General features: G+C 42.5%; 1 protein-coding gene across 2 annotated transcripts in view; it reads left to right on the top strand.

Annotated features, from left to right (window-relative positions):
- LOC125465720 (small glutamine-rich tetratricopeptide repeat-containing protein alpha-like) overlaps positions 1–14,055 on the top strand; it is a 47,282-nt gene that overhangs the window by 25,273 nt on the left and 7,954 nt on the right. For both annotated transcript variants that reach the window (XM_048559477.2, XM_048559478.2), the window contains exons 6-10: positions 4,039–4,143; positions 8,062–8,200; positions 11,139–11,201; positions 13,449–13,486; positions 13,583–13,678. In XM_048559477.2, the coding sequence (XP_048415434.1) occupies positions 4,039–4,143; positions 8,062–8,200; positions 11,139–11,201; positions 13,449–13,486; positions 13,583–13,678 (441 nt within the window). The remainder of the gene's footprint in view (positions 1–4,038; positions 4,144–8,061; positions 8,201–11,138; positions 11,202–13,448; positions 13,487–13,582; positions 13,679–14,055) is intronic.

Genomic DNA, 14,055 nt, shown 5'->3' with positions numbered 1-14,055 from the left:
TCAGTGAGGTTCCACATCATTCTTCTAAACTCAATTTGAATAAAGACCCAGAGTCTTCATCTGACAAGACCTACATCCCCAGGATCATTCTTGTAAACCTCCTCTGGATCTCTTCCAACACCAGCACATCCTTCCTTAGGTGCAGAGCCTAAAACTGCTCACAGTCTGACCAGACCTTTATACAGCCTCAGTGGTATGTCTCTGCTCTTTTCTTGCCTTCTTGAAATGAATGCAAACATTGTATTTCCCTTCCTAACTGCCAGTTGAACCTGCGTGTTAACCTGAAGAGAATCCTGAACTCGGAGTCCCAAGTCTCTTTGTGCTTCAGATTTCTGAATCTGTTCCCCATTTACAAAATAGTCTATACCACCTCTTCTACCCAAATGTGTAACCTCATGCTTTCCCATATTATATTCTGTCTGCTGCTTCTTTGCTATTCTCTGAATCTGTCCAAGTCCTTCTACAGTCTCCGCACTTCTTGGACATCACCTGTCACTCCACTTATCTTAATGTCATCTTCAAACTTAACAGCAATGCCCTCTGTTCCTTTATCCAGATTGTTAATGAATAACGTGCATAGTTGTGGCCCCAGCACTGACCCCTGCAGAACTTTAGTCACCAACGACCATCCCGAAAGAGCTCTCTCTGTCCCACTCACTGCTGCTGTCAATCAGCCAATCCTAGATCCATGCCAGTACCTTGCCCTTAATATCATGGTCTCTTGTTTAGCAGCCTCCTTTGTGACAACTTGCCAAATGCCTTTTGGAAATTCAAATAGATCATGTCCACTGGCTGCCCTTTTGTCTAACATGCTTGTTACCTTTTTTTGAAGATTTCTAATAGATTTGTCAGGCATGACCTTCCTTTGACAAAGCAGTACTGGCTTAGCCTTATTTTACCATGTACTTCCAAGTGCTCTGCAGTCTTATCCTTAGTAATTGACTGTACTACCTTACTAACAATCGAAAGTCAAGCTAACCAGCCTATAGTTTCCTGTCTTTTGCCTGCCTCCCTTCTTAAATAGGAGTCTTACATAAGCCATTCTCTAGCACTCCAGGACCTCGCTGATTCCATTGGTATCTGAAAGATCATCATCAATACGTCTACAGTCTTCTCAGCTATCTCCTTCAGAATTCTGGGGTGCAGGATATGTGGTCTGGGTGATTTATCCACCTTCAGAGCTCTCTCCGCTTCCCCTTAGTGATGGCAACTTCACTCACCTCTGTACGCTGACTCCCATGAAGTTCCAGTGTGGTGCTGGTGTTTCAGTTGTCTTCTAGGCAACCTTTTTTATTTAGCTGAAATGATATCTCTTAAATTAATCCTGACGTTTGATGTTTACTTGAATGCAATTTATTGAGGCACTGCATTGACTTTTAGTGATGGAAGTGATTCATAGGTGTCTAACTTGCTTCATTACAGCAAAATCCCGTATTAAAAGGTTCAGAGATAATGGGAACTGCAGATGCTGGAGAATCCAAGATAACAAGGTGTGGGGCTAGATGAACACAGCAGGCCAAGCAGCATCTTAGGAGCACAAAAGTTGACGTTTCGGGCCTAGACCCTTCATCAGAAAAGGGGGATGGGGAGAGGATCCTGAAATAAATAGGGAGAGAGGGGGAGGCGGACCAAAGATGGACAGAGGAGAAGATAGGTGGAGAGGAGAGTATGGGTGCGGAGGTAGGGAGGGAATAGGTCAGTCCAAGGAGGACGGACAGGTCGAGGGGGTGGGATGAGGTTAGTAGGTAGGAAAAGGAGGTGCGGCTTGAGGTGGGAGGAGGGGATAGGCAAGAAAAAGAACAGGTTAGGGAGGCTGGGAGGAGCTGGGCTGGTTTTGGGATGCAGTTGGGGGGGAGGGGAGCTTTTTGAAGCTTGTGAAATCCACATTGATACCATTGGGCTGCAGGGTTCCCAAGCGGAATATGAGTTGCTGTTTCTGCAACCTACGGGTAGCATCATTATGGCACTGCAGGAGGCCCAGGATGGACATGTCGTCTAAGGAATGGGAGGGGGAGTTGAAATGGTTCGTGACTGGGAGGTGTCGTTGTTTACTGCGAACTGTGTAGGTGTTCTGCAAAGTGGTCCCAAGCCTCTGCTTGGTTTCCCCAGTGTAGAGGAAGCCACACTGTGTACAGTAGACGCAGTAAACCACATTGGCGGATGTGCAGGTGAACATCTGTGTGATGTGGAAAGTGATCTCGGGGCCTGGGATGGGGGTGAGGGAGGTGGCGTGGGGGCAGGTGTAGCACTTCCTATGGCTGCAGGGGAAAGTGCTGAGTGTGGTGGGGTCGGAGGGGAGTGTGGAGCGGACAAGGGAATCACAGAGAGAGTGGTCTCTCCGGAAGGCAGACAAGGGTGGGGATGGAAAAATATCTTTAGTAGCGGGGTCGGATTGTAGATGGCAGAAGTGTCAGAGGATGATGCGTTGTATCTGTAGGTTGGTGGGGTGGTATGTGAGGACTAGAGGGATTCTCTTTGGGCAGTTATTGCAAGGATGGGGTGTGAGGGATGAGGTACGGGAAATGTGGGAGACTCGGTCGAGGGCGTTCTCGAACACTGTGGGGGGGGGCGGAGTTCCGGTCCTTGACAAATGAGGACATGTGGGATGTACAGGAGTGGAATGCCTCATCCTGGGAGCAGATGCGGCAGAGGCAAAGGAATTGGGAATAGGGGATGGAATTATTGCAGGAAGGTGGGTGGGAGGAAGTGTATTCCAGGTAGCTGTGGGAGTCAGTGGGCTTGAAATGGATGTTGGTTTGTAGGTGGTGGCCTGAGATGGAGACAGAAAGGTCTGGGAAGGTGAGGGATGTGTTGGAGATGGTCCAGGTGAACTTGAGGTTGGGGTGGAAGGTGTTGGTGAAATGGATGAACTGTTCAAGCTCCTCTTGGGAGCATGAGGCGGCGCCGATACAGTCATCAATGTAACGGAGGAAGAAATGGGGTTTAGGGCCAGTGTAGGTGCAGAAGAGCGACTGTTCCAGACAACCTACAAAGAGGCAGGCATAGCTCGGGCCCATGTGGGTACCCATGGCCACCCCCTTAGTCTGTAAGAAGTGGGAGGAATCGAAAGAACATAGAACATTACAGCACAGTACAGGCCCTTCGGCCCTCGATGTTGTGCCGACCTGTCATACCGATCTGAAGCCCATCTAACCTACACTATTCCATGTACGTCCATATGCTTGTCCAATGACGACTTAAACGTACCTAAAGTTGGCAAATCTACTCCTGTTGCAGGCAAAGCGTTCCATTCCCTTACTACTCTGAGTAAAGAAACTACCTCTGACATCTGTCCTATATCTTTCACCCCTCAATTTAAAGCTGTGCTCCCTCGTGCTCACCGTCACCATCCTAGGAAAAAGGCTCTCCCTATCCACCCAATCTAACCCTCTGATTATTTTATATGTTTCAATTAAGTCACCTCTCAACCTTCTTCTCTCTAATGAAAACAGCCTCAAGTCCCTCAGCCTTTCCTCATAAGACCTTCTCTCCATACCAGGCAACATCCTAGTAAATCTCCTCTGCACCCTTTCCGAAGCTTCCACATCCTCCTTATAATGCGGTGACCAGAACTGTTTACAATACTCCGAGTGCAGCCACACCAGAGTTTTGTACAGCTTCACCATAACCTCTTGGTTCCAGAACTTGATCGCTCTATTAATAAAAGCTAAAACACTGTATGCCTTCTTAACAGCCCTGTCAACCTGGGTGGCAACTTTCAAGGATCTGTGTACATGGACACCGAGATCTCTCTGCTCATCTACACTACTAAGAATCTTACCATTAGCCCTCCTCGAGAGAACTTTTGGAAGTGGATCAGGAGAGAAATGTGTCTTTTTAAAAAAAAGAGTTCTAATTTGTTGAGGGTGAGGACGAGTTTGGCTGAGTGGATGAGGGTGTCGGTGGAGGGGGACTGGTCAGGTCTGCGGATCAGGAAGAAACGGAAGGCCTTAAGGCTATCTGCATGGGGAATTCCCAGCTTTATTGGATGTAATGTTACCTGGTTTTGCTGGTCACCATTTTTGTGTTCTTTTGCAGGGCAGCAGCATTGAGTAAATTAGGAAACTACACTGGAGCAGTGCAAGACTGTGAAAAGGCAATAGCTTTTGACCCAAGCTATAGCAAAGCTTATGGCAGAATGGGGTAAGTAGAACTTATTTTTTTTTTAAAGACACATTTCTCTCCTGATCCACTTCCAAAAATTCTCTTGGAGGGTTCTGGGCACTCTACTCAAGTAGACCCTCTTCATTTATGAATCTAGCCAACTCGAACATGGGAGGATGTCGTCAGTACTGGATGTCCACATCATTGCTGGAGTTCGCTACCAAAGATATGGCAGTAGAAATCTTGTATTTTTTTTTGTCCCCTTAACCCAGAATTCCGAGAGCAGGTGTGCATCTTCAAAGTAATTTGATATATGATGACTTGCCACACCACAGACGAAGCCTGGTCTGTATATTCACTACTCAGTGTCTTCACCAGCTGAGCCTTTACTGTTTGAATATGTGGCAATGAATCTCTCTCATTTTTAATCTGTGCTGACATTTCAGAAAAAATACATTGCAGTGTAGTCGTAAATTTTGTGACCTAAACCACAAGACTGAGTAAAGAATTCTCCTTGATATTTTGGATGGAGGATTGTTTGTGAGAAGATATATCCCATAGGACTGTAGCTGCTATACCAAGTGGTGGCAGCAGCAATAAAATGACATTGGACCCTCTGGTGGCAATGTTTCCCCTTCAGCTTAAGTTGGCAGTGATGGCCAGTTGGCTTTTATGCTAACTTGGGTTTGCTTTATCTATTACTTTTGTTTCTCATTTTCTATCCCCTTTATCTCATTCCATACTTGTGATTTGAGTCCAAGACTGCATACAAACTAATTGTCGCCATGGCATTCTGCAAGAATAGTGTCTAAAGATTAACCTTTAACTCGATAAATTGTGACACTGCGGGAGAGGCGGTTGGATAATAAAGTATTTAATGCATGCGAACGCTTCCACATACCATTTCCCTTGTACGTCAAACAGCCATCCTTTTGCAACTTTAATAATAGGAATTGAAGCTATTAGGTTCCCGTTGTCCTAGATATTTTACAGCTACTGCTCATTTTTATGCAACTGACCTGACTAGGTACCCAGCTACTACTGGTGTGACAAGTCTGTTTCCAGAGATGTGTTAATACCAAATCTTTGATCTTTGATCTTTGCCTTCTTCCATTGAGTCATGGATTAAATGAATTTCTTTGAGTTGAGATTGGAAGATCAAAGCTATCATTCCCTAACCTTGTACTGACTTCAGTCTGCTTAGTTTTTTTTGGATTGAAGCAGACTATTTGTAATCCGAGCATCCTACTCAATTCAAACTTGAGTTTCTGATCTCTGTTCCTCTCCATTGTGTTGACTGGTGATTTCCACCTCTGTTATCACTTTCATTTAAACTAATTAGTGGGAGGAAGCTTTATGTGAAGGCAAGTGAAAGGATATGGTGGTGGTGCAGATATTCAGAGTGACACAGGAAGGAACAAGAGTGTACAAGTATTTTTTTAAAAAGCAACAAATGTGTTTGTGCTGTAGGACAGAAAATAATTCAGGAGGTAATGAGGGCATGTAAAAATGGAAGTACATTAATCATGGGTGACTTTAATTGTTGTGTAGTTTGGAGAAAATCAAATTGGCAGAGATGGCAATGAAGAATTAAAAAATAGTGTATTTGGGATAGTTTCTAAGAAAAATGTGCTGTGGATACTACCGGGGATTAGGCTGTTTTGGATATTGTAATAGGTAAAGAGGCAGGTTTAATGAATGATCTCTCGGAAACATGACAATAATAAAGGAGAATTTAGCACAACAAAGTGTGAAGCTAGATGAACACAGCAGGCCAAGCAGCAACTCAGGAGCACAAAAGCTGACGTTTCGGGCCTAGACCCTCCTTCGGAGAGGGTTGTGGAATAAATAGGGAGAGAGGGGGAGGCGGACCGAAGATGGAGAGAAAAGAAAATAGGTGGAGAGGAGAGTATAGGTAGGGAGGGGATAGGTCAGTCCAAGGAACACTAATGTAATCATTCAAAAAGGAAAGGAGCCAAATTAACACGTAACTATAGACCAGTTAGCTTAATTAGGAAAATGTTAGAGTTTATTATAAAGGATGTATTAGTAGAGCATTTAAATTTTAGATTTAGAGAGTCATGAAGAGGAAATCATGACTAACAAAATTTATTAGAATTTTGAGGAGATGACATATATGATAGATAAAGGAGAGTCCATTTAAGACCGAGATGAGAAGGAATTTTTCAAAGGGTTGTACATCTGCAGAATTCTTTACCACTTCAGACTCAATTATGCTTGATGTCCTTCTCAGCTGCTTTCCCTCTGCAACCCTCTATTTACTTCAGTTCATCTTAACTTTTGTTGTGTGTATTCTCACTCGTGACCGTATGCTCCACAATCTCTCTATGAAGATTCTTTGTCTTTGTGTTTATATTTTTGAGACTTCCCCATCCCTATTTATTACCTCATCAAACCACAGCTCTAATTATTCCTTGTGACTCTTGCAGTACTTGGGATATTATTCCACTTAAAATGGTGGAGTACAAAGTGAGAATGGAAGATGAGCTGCATTCTCTTGATTAAAGGAAAAAAAGACCCTTGTTATTTAAGGTGCATCAATACAATTCTTCCCAAATAATTCCAATAATAAACTGTTGAACTGCTGTTGTTTTAACTCGTAAATAGTTAAAAACAGAGCTTCAACGTCATAGGGAAAGGAATAAAGAAGTAATTCTAAGTTCAGGATAAGTGCAATCAAATAAAGGAACAAGATGGTTTCGGATTGTTGGTGTGGCATAATATATTTCGTAATGTTCAGAGATAACCTAGTTAAAATCTTGCCCTCATTCAGCATTGGCTCTTTTGGCTTGCCACAGTCTCAGTTCTCTATCTCAGTAGAGATTTTAAACTCTGCATGAGGAAGAGGAAAGATCTCAAGCACAGAATAAGAGCTTCTGTTTTATTTACTGTCATGTAAACTGCAAAAATTGTCGTAGGCAATTGATCTTATTTTGGCGTCTGGAGAAGATAAAGGTATATTTGAATCTTTGAAGTGTGTTTAAATGTCCTGTTCATCATTGACAAGTCAGACTACCCAACCTGAGGTGCAAGTATCTCTTGACTTATTCAGTAGATGGTTCATCTCTTGAGATGCAGGGTCTTGACCTTGAATCATAGACTTGAACCCATTACATTGGTTGGTATTTTATTGGAGAGCCGAGAGACCATCTGAACTCTGCCATCTTTAGTAGTTTCAACTTAGGCCCTTCTGCTTGCCCAGATGGTAGCAGAAAGATTCCATGGTATGATTCAAAAAAATGTTGCAAGATATCCTTCAAAATCATGTTAAAAGTTCTTCCCTTAACACGTCATTTAAGAAAAGTCATTTATTATTGTTGCTACTCTTTGAAATGATTGACCTTCAAAAATAATTAGCTAGCTGTGAAGGGCTTTGGATGTGGTGAAGGGAAATTGCATTGTAGAGGTAATGTCACCGAATAATTAATCATAATTTTATGATTTTTCTGAGAAAGTGGGCTTGAATCATATCATAGCAGCTGGGGAAATTTAAATTCTATTAAGTCTGGAATTGGAAGCTAGTCTCAGTACAGTTGACTGTGACAACTATCATTTATTGCCATAAAAATGTATCTGATTCACTAATATCCATTAGAGAAGGAAATCTGCTGTCCTTACTCGGTCTGGCCTACATGCAATGTGATTGACTGACTCTTAAATACCCTCTAAAATGACCTAACAAGCCACTCAGTATAAGGACAATTAGGAATTGGCAACAAATGCTACCCTCCTTAACCAGGCCCACATTTCAATGAAAGAATAAAACAAACTATTTAAATGAAAGTTTTTTTTTAAATTGCTTTTTTGTGAAATCCTAGCACACTTATCATGAAATTTTAGCATTTCATATTTACACATTTGTGTAGAAATCTAAAATATAAATGTGTTTTTTATTTATCGAGATAAAGACTGTTAATTGATTTGATTTCCTTTCAGCTTGGCCTTGGCTAGTCTAAATAAATACAGTGATGCAGTTAATTACTATAAAAAGGCTCTGGAGCTGGACCCTGAAAATGAATCTTATAAAGCAAACCTCAGTATAGCAGAACAGAAGATCAAGGATGCACCGAGTCCAGTAAGTGCTGAAATGAAATAAGGATCTGTACATCCCGTGAGGACAGAAGATTATGTTCACATAAAAGCAGACTATTGTGTGAGATCAATTTACAAGGGCTTGTCTTTATAGTAACATGAATGTACAGAAACTAGGTCCAGAATTTTGTTCCAGAATTTTGTTCCAGCAATTCTGTGAAATGAGAGTAAATAATGTATTTTCAAATCCAAGTATTTCTCTTTTTTTTCTCAATTTTTCTGACTTTTTAAAGCACTGACATTTTTAACAAAAAAGTCAAGTATGGAACCTTTTAGCAAAAGGGGTACAACGATGGTGGGGGGTGTAGAGAGAGAGGCTATTTGTACTAGTCAGTTACACTGTCATAGGAAAGAAACTGCGCAGAACATCTCTAGATTGAAATGCTGTGTGTTGTTATTCCATGTTGAATAGATATCAAAGCCTCCTGACACTGTAATGGAGTTGATCCACCTGGTACCGTAGAACAAACATTCTGTTTCTTGCCGTACCGTGCTGTTTTACATGTCTATTTTTGTTTTAGAAGTAGATATTGGAAATCTTCGAAAACAAGTTTTGCAAATCCTGCATGATCATGTGCATGATTTTAAATTTATAAAGGAATTTTAGAAGATTGGCTACTTCGGTTGTATGTCCTTTGCAGAATGGTGGAGAAAACATAGAGCTGGTCTTCATAAACTTTTTAAAATAAGGTACCCCAGACTGCCTCAGCAGGGAATGTCTTCATTTAGTTGTAAGTGAGTAACGCATTATGAGGATTGATCCCCAAACAGTACAGAGTGGCCAATTTCAGCAAGGATATTTTAAGGGACACAGTGATTCACTGGTTGAGGAAAGAAAGTTACTACTTGTATTCCATTACAACTGAATCTATTTATCCTGTGAACAGGTTCATTTTAGTCACGCGTGAAAGACTCTTGTCTCTGAAAGAATCTAGATGAGGCCGAGGAAAGAAATATGTAAGGATAGCAGTGTGGATGTAAAAGCAGCAATTCAAGCTAAAGCTGTAATAAGTGCATATGATTTACTTAGATTCATTTCTAGGAGAATAGACTACAAAAACCAGCAGGTTAGAAATTTTAGAATCCTGGTTAAACCATATTTGAAATATAGTGCCTCTACTGGCAGAAATAATATTGAAGAACCAGAGAGTGCACAAAAAAGATGTATAATGGTGTTTCTAGGAGAGAACACAAATGCAAGGAAAGAGTGGGCAGATGGTGCTCACTCTCCTGAGGTCTGATGATTTCCAATCATGAAGACACACAATGAGGGGCCTGTTCTGTGCTGTACTGTTCTATGTTCTCTATGAGCTAGGTGGATTTGCAAACTTGCAGTGAATTCATGCTTGATTCGAAATGAAGCAGCACAAACATTGTACAATCATCAGCAGATTGAAGCATTTAGAATTCCATTTCACTGATGGGTTAGAATGGAGCTTTGTACAATGTGGAGTAATTGAAGAAGACAACATCGATGCTTCTATGGGATGCTTGATGTTTATGCAGGGGAGGAAGAAATATTGGATATGCGCACAATGTAATAAGTAATTAGAGTGGAGGAAGTTCCTATGGAGTATAAACACTGGCATAGACTAATTGAGCTAAATGGTCTCTGTCCTGTGTTGTGAATTCAAGTATATTTTTAAATATACACAAATCTTGTAAAGTTTTAAATTTAAATTTTGTGGGTGTCGTTTGGTGGCCATACCACCTGTGCCTTATTGAAGATAGATTTATTTTTAGCTGATCACAATTGCCTGCAATTTAAGGCAAGATTACACCTCTGTGCTGTAGTGTCTTCGCAGTTCAATCTGTTGTTTAATGTTGGAATAAATCCTGAAATCTCTACAAGCGTATTTGAAGAGGAATCTACTGCTTCCAGCCATCCCAGCATGGACATTTTGTGCCCGCTATTTTGCAACCAGCACTTGCTGTTAATTTCCTTTTGTCCTCTGTGGTCTACTTATTTGAGCATGGTGGGCCAACAGATTTGTTTTCTGTACGTCAGTGCAGCAACTTAATGGGGCCAATTTGTATTTTGTAGTTGTGCAAGTTTGGCTGTAAACAACATTTCCGTTTTTAATAAAAGGGCAAATTCTACACACAGCACTCTTTTAACCAGGTATTATGGCAAGTTAGGAGAGACAATGGAAATATTTGCCTTTGGCAGATACACTTCAAGAATGAAGTGACTCTTTGTACAAGAGCTGGGAAGTTTCCTTTTTGTTATCCGAATGGGATGATTTTATTTGAGAGTGGAAACTAGTTGAATTGTTTACTTCAAATTTAGCTGACCAACTCCTGAACTGGCAGAAGGATTGATCGGACAGTCGAGCGGACTTGTTCTCCAGATGTGGAGACTGCAGAAACTGGAGAGGGTTCAGAAAAGATTTTACCAGGATGTTGCCAGGAATGGAGGGTTTGAGTTAAAAGGACAGGCTGGATCGACTGGGACTTCTTTCACTGGAGCATAAGAGGTTGAGAGATGGCCTTTATAGAGTTTTATAAAATCATGTGGAGTATGGATAAGGTGAAAGGAAGGTGCCTATTCTCTGGGGTGGGGATCTCATTACTAGGAGGCATATTTTTAAGGTGAAAGGAAGAAATTTAGAAACAAGACATGGGGGACAATTTTTTGTTTTAAGGAGTGGTTCGTATGTGGAATAAACTGCCAGGGATTGTGGTGGATGCAGGTTCCTTTTATAAAGTTTATGAATAAGAAATGTTTGGAAGGATATGGGCCATGTGCAGGTAGGTGGGACTAGCTTAGTTTGGGGTTATGGTCAGCATGAACTGGTTGGATCAAAGGCTCTGTTTTTGTGCTGTATAACTCTATGATTGATATTAGTCTTCTTTCCCATTTCTCGCAACCGGAATCCTCTCGATTTTAGCTTACAGAGAATTTGTTCTTTTTCACCCAGACAGGAGGCAGCGGTGGGTTCGATCTGGCAAGTTTATTGAATAACCCAGGCTTCATGAATATGGTAATTCTGCATGGTGTCTCTTTTCACTTACTCCTTTTTATAACTTTGTTTTTATTTTCCTAATTGGCTGTCCCTTCAAGACCACTTATCCCCCAATAACCTCCATCGGGTGAAAACATTCCATGTTGTGAATTTATTCCACTACTACTGTGCAGCCAGCATTTTGGTTGTTTGCCAGCGAAGCTTACTTGCCAGTCTCTGATTATTCCCTTTATAATATTTCTGCAAATTGTCTCAGTGAGAACCATTGAAAATATTGTCATCAGGATTTTTATCTGATACGAACAATGAAATGTTCTCCTGTATCCACATGTACTTCCCAATATCACAGGTTGATTCCGTTTCTTTCCTTCCAGTCTTGAGTTATGTCTGGTTTGAAGCATTGTCATACGCAGTAGAGTGACATACACAAGTTGGTGATGGAAGAATATCGTGATGAATTAAACATATTTCCAGCATTATTTGATTTGAACACTTAGCCAGTAACAATAGATCATCTCTCTATTGTAATAGTAAAGTAGATTCATCACTCGCAATTTCTCCTCCAAATGTTTTGAAAGACCAGCAGTACAACTAGGAAAATTTCCCACAGAAACAGTCTTTTAGAGGAGCTCGAACAGTTCATCCACTTCACCAACACCTTCCACCCCAACCTTCAGTTCACCTGGGCCATCTCCAGCACATCCCCCACCTTCCTGGACCTCTCAGTCTCCATCTCAGGCAACCAGCTTGTAACTGATGTCCATTTCAAGCCCACCGACTCCCACAGCTACCTAGAATACACCTCCTCCCACCCACCCTCCTGCAAAAATTCCATCCCCTATTCCCAATTCCGCTGCATCTGCTCCCACGATGATGCATTCCACTCCCGCACATCCCAGACGTCCAAGTTCTTCAAGGACCACAACTTTCCCACCACAGTGGTCGAGAACACCCTTGACCGCATTTCCCGCAACACATCCCTCACACCCCGCCCCCGCCACAACCGCCCAAAGAGGATCCCCCTCGTTCTCACACACCACCCCACCAACCTCCGGATACAACACATCATCTTCCGACACTTCCGCCATCTACAATCCGACCCCACCACCCAAGACATTTTTTTCCATCCCCATCCCTGTCTGCCTTCCGGAGAGACCACCCTCTCCGTGACTCCCTTGTTCGCTCCACACTGCCCTCCAACTCCACCACATCCGGCACCTTCCCCTGCAACCGCAGGAAATGCTACACTTGCCCCCACGCCTCCTCCCTCACCCCTATCCCAGGCCCCAAGATGACTTTCCACATTAAGCAGAGGTTCACCTGCACATCTGCCAATGTGGTATACTGTATCCATTGTACCCGGTGTGGCTCCCTCTACATTGGGGAAACCAAGCGGAGGCTTGGAGACCGCTTTGCAGAACACCTCTGCTCGGTTCGCATTAAACAACTGCACCTCCCAGTGGCAAACCATTTCCACTCCCCCTCCCATTCTTTAGATGACATGTCCATCATGGGCCTCCTGCAGTGCCACAATGATGCCACCCGAAGGTTGCAGGAACAGCAACTCATATTCCGCTTGGGAACCCTGCAGCCATATGGTATCAATGTGGACTTCACAAGCTTCAAAATCTCCCCTTCCCCCACCGCATCCCAAAACCAGCCTAGTTCGTCCCCCCCCCCCTCCGCACTGCACCACACAACCAGCCCAGCTCTTCCCCTCCACCCACTGCATCCCAAAACCAGTCCAACCTGTCTCTGCCTCTCTAACCTGTTCTTCCTCTCACCCATCCCTTCCTCCCACCCCAAGCCGCACCTCCATCTCCTACCTACTAACCTCATCCCACCTCCTTGACCTGTCCGTCTTCCCTGGACTGACCTATCCCCTCCCTACCTCCCCACCTATACTCTCGCCACCTATCTTCTTTTCTCTCCATCGTCGGTCCGCCTCCCCCTCTCTCCCTATTTATTCCAGAACCCTCACCCCATCCCCCCCTCTGACGAAGGGTCTAGGCCCGAAACATCAGCTTTTGTGGTCCTGAGATGCTGCTGGGCCTGCCGTGTTCATCCAGCCTCACATTTCATCATCTTTTATTTGAATGTCATTTGCATCCTGTAATGTGCAACTCTCTTGCTTCATGTTTGAGTGCTTAAAGGAAATTTGAATATAAAAGTATCTTGCAAGTGTACATGTTTAGTTGTATGAAAAGAAATGACAAATTATTTTAATTGACCAAACTGATTTTTCAATTTTTTTTTTCTTTTTAGGCATCAAGTCTAATGCAAAATTCGCAAGTACAACAATTGTAAGTTCCTTTCCTACAAATGTTTTTCTTTTACCCCCTGTTAATTCTGATGACTCTATATTAATTTAGTGATTTGTTTCCAATTCTATTGAACAGAATGTCTGGAATGATGTCTGGGTCCTATGGTCCAGTAGGAAGTGGTGGAGCAGGAACCGGGGCAGGAGCCAATGATATTGCAGGCCTCATCCAAGCGTGAGTTTGCTTTTCGTTGTCTCCCTATCTACGTCAGTTTCAAGTCAAGATCTTTTTAAGTAAGGTCAGAAGCAAAGATCAACTGTCCATGCCTCTGCTTATAAGTAAAGCCGTTTGCTTCTTGTATTTTCATTCTTAATGGCTATCCAGTGGTTTTCAGGTCAGCCTTGCTCTTTTTTTAAAAAAAAAAAATCTGTACTGCCCTATTCTGCCTGTTTCTGATTTTATGCACACATAAACACCAAGCATCTGATACCTGATGTGAAGGCAAAACCTGAGCAGTGAATGCTTAATACCAGTAGAACTACAAATGATTTGATAATGACAATGGGAAGAAATGTTAGATATTTGTTCAACTTGAAAAATATTTCAGTGGA

This window comes from Stegostoma tigrinum, chromosome 30 (genome assembly GCF_030684315.1).
Source record: "Stegostoma tigrinum isolate sSteTig4 chromosome 30, sSteTig4.hap1, whole genome shotgun sequence".
Taxonomy (NCBI): domain Eukaryota; kingdom Metazoa; phylum Chordata; class Chondrichthyes; order Orectolobiformes; family Stegostomatidae; genus Stegostoma; species Stegostoma tigrinum.
The sequence above is the reverse complement of the archived record's forward strand: the minus strand, read 5'-3'. Positions and strand labels throughout refer to the sequence as shown.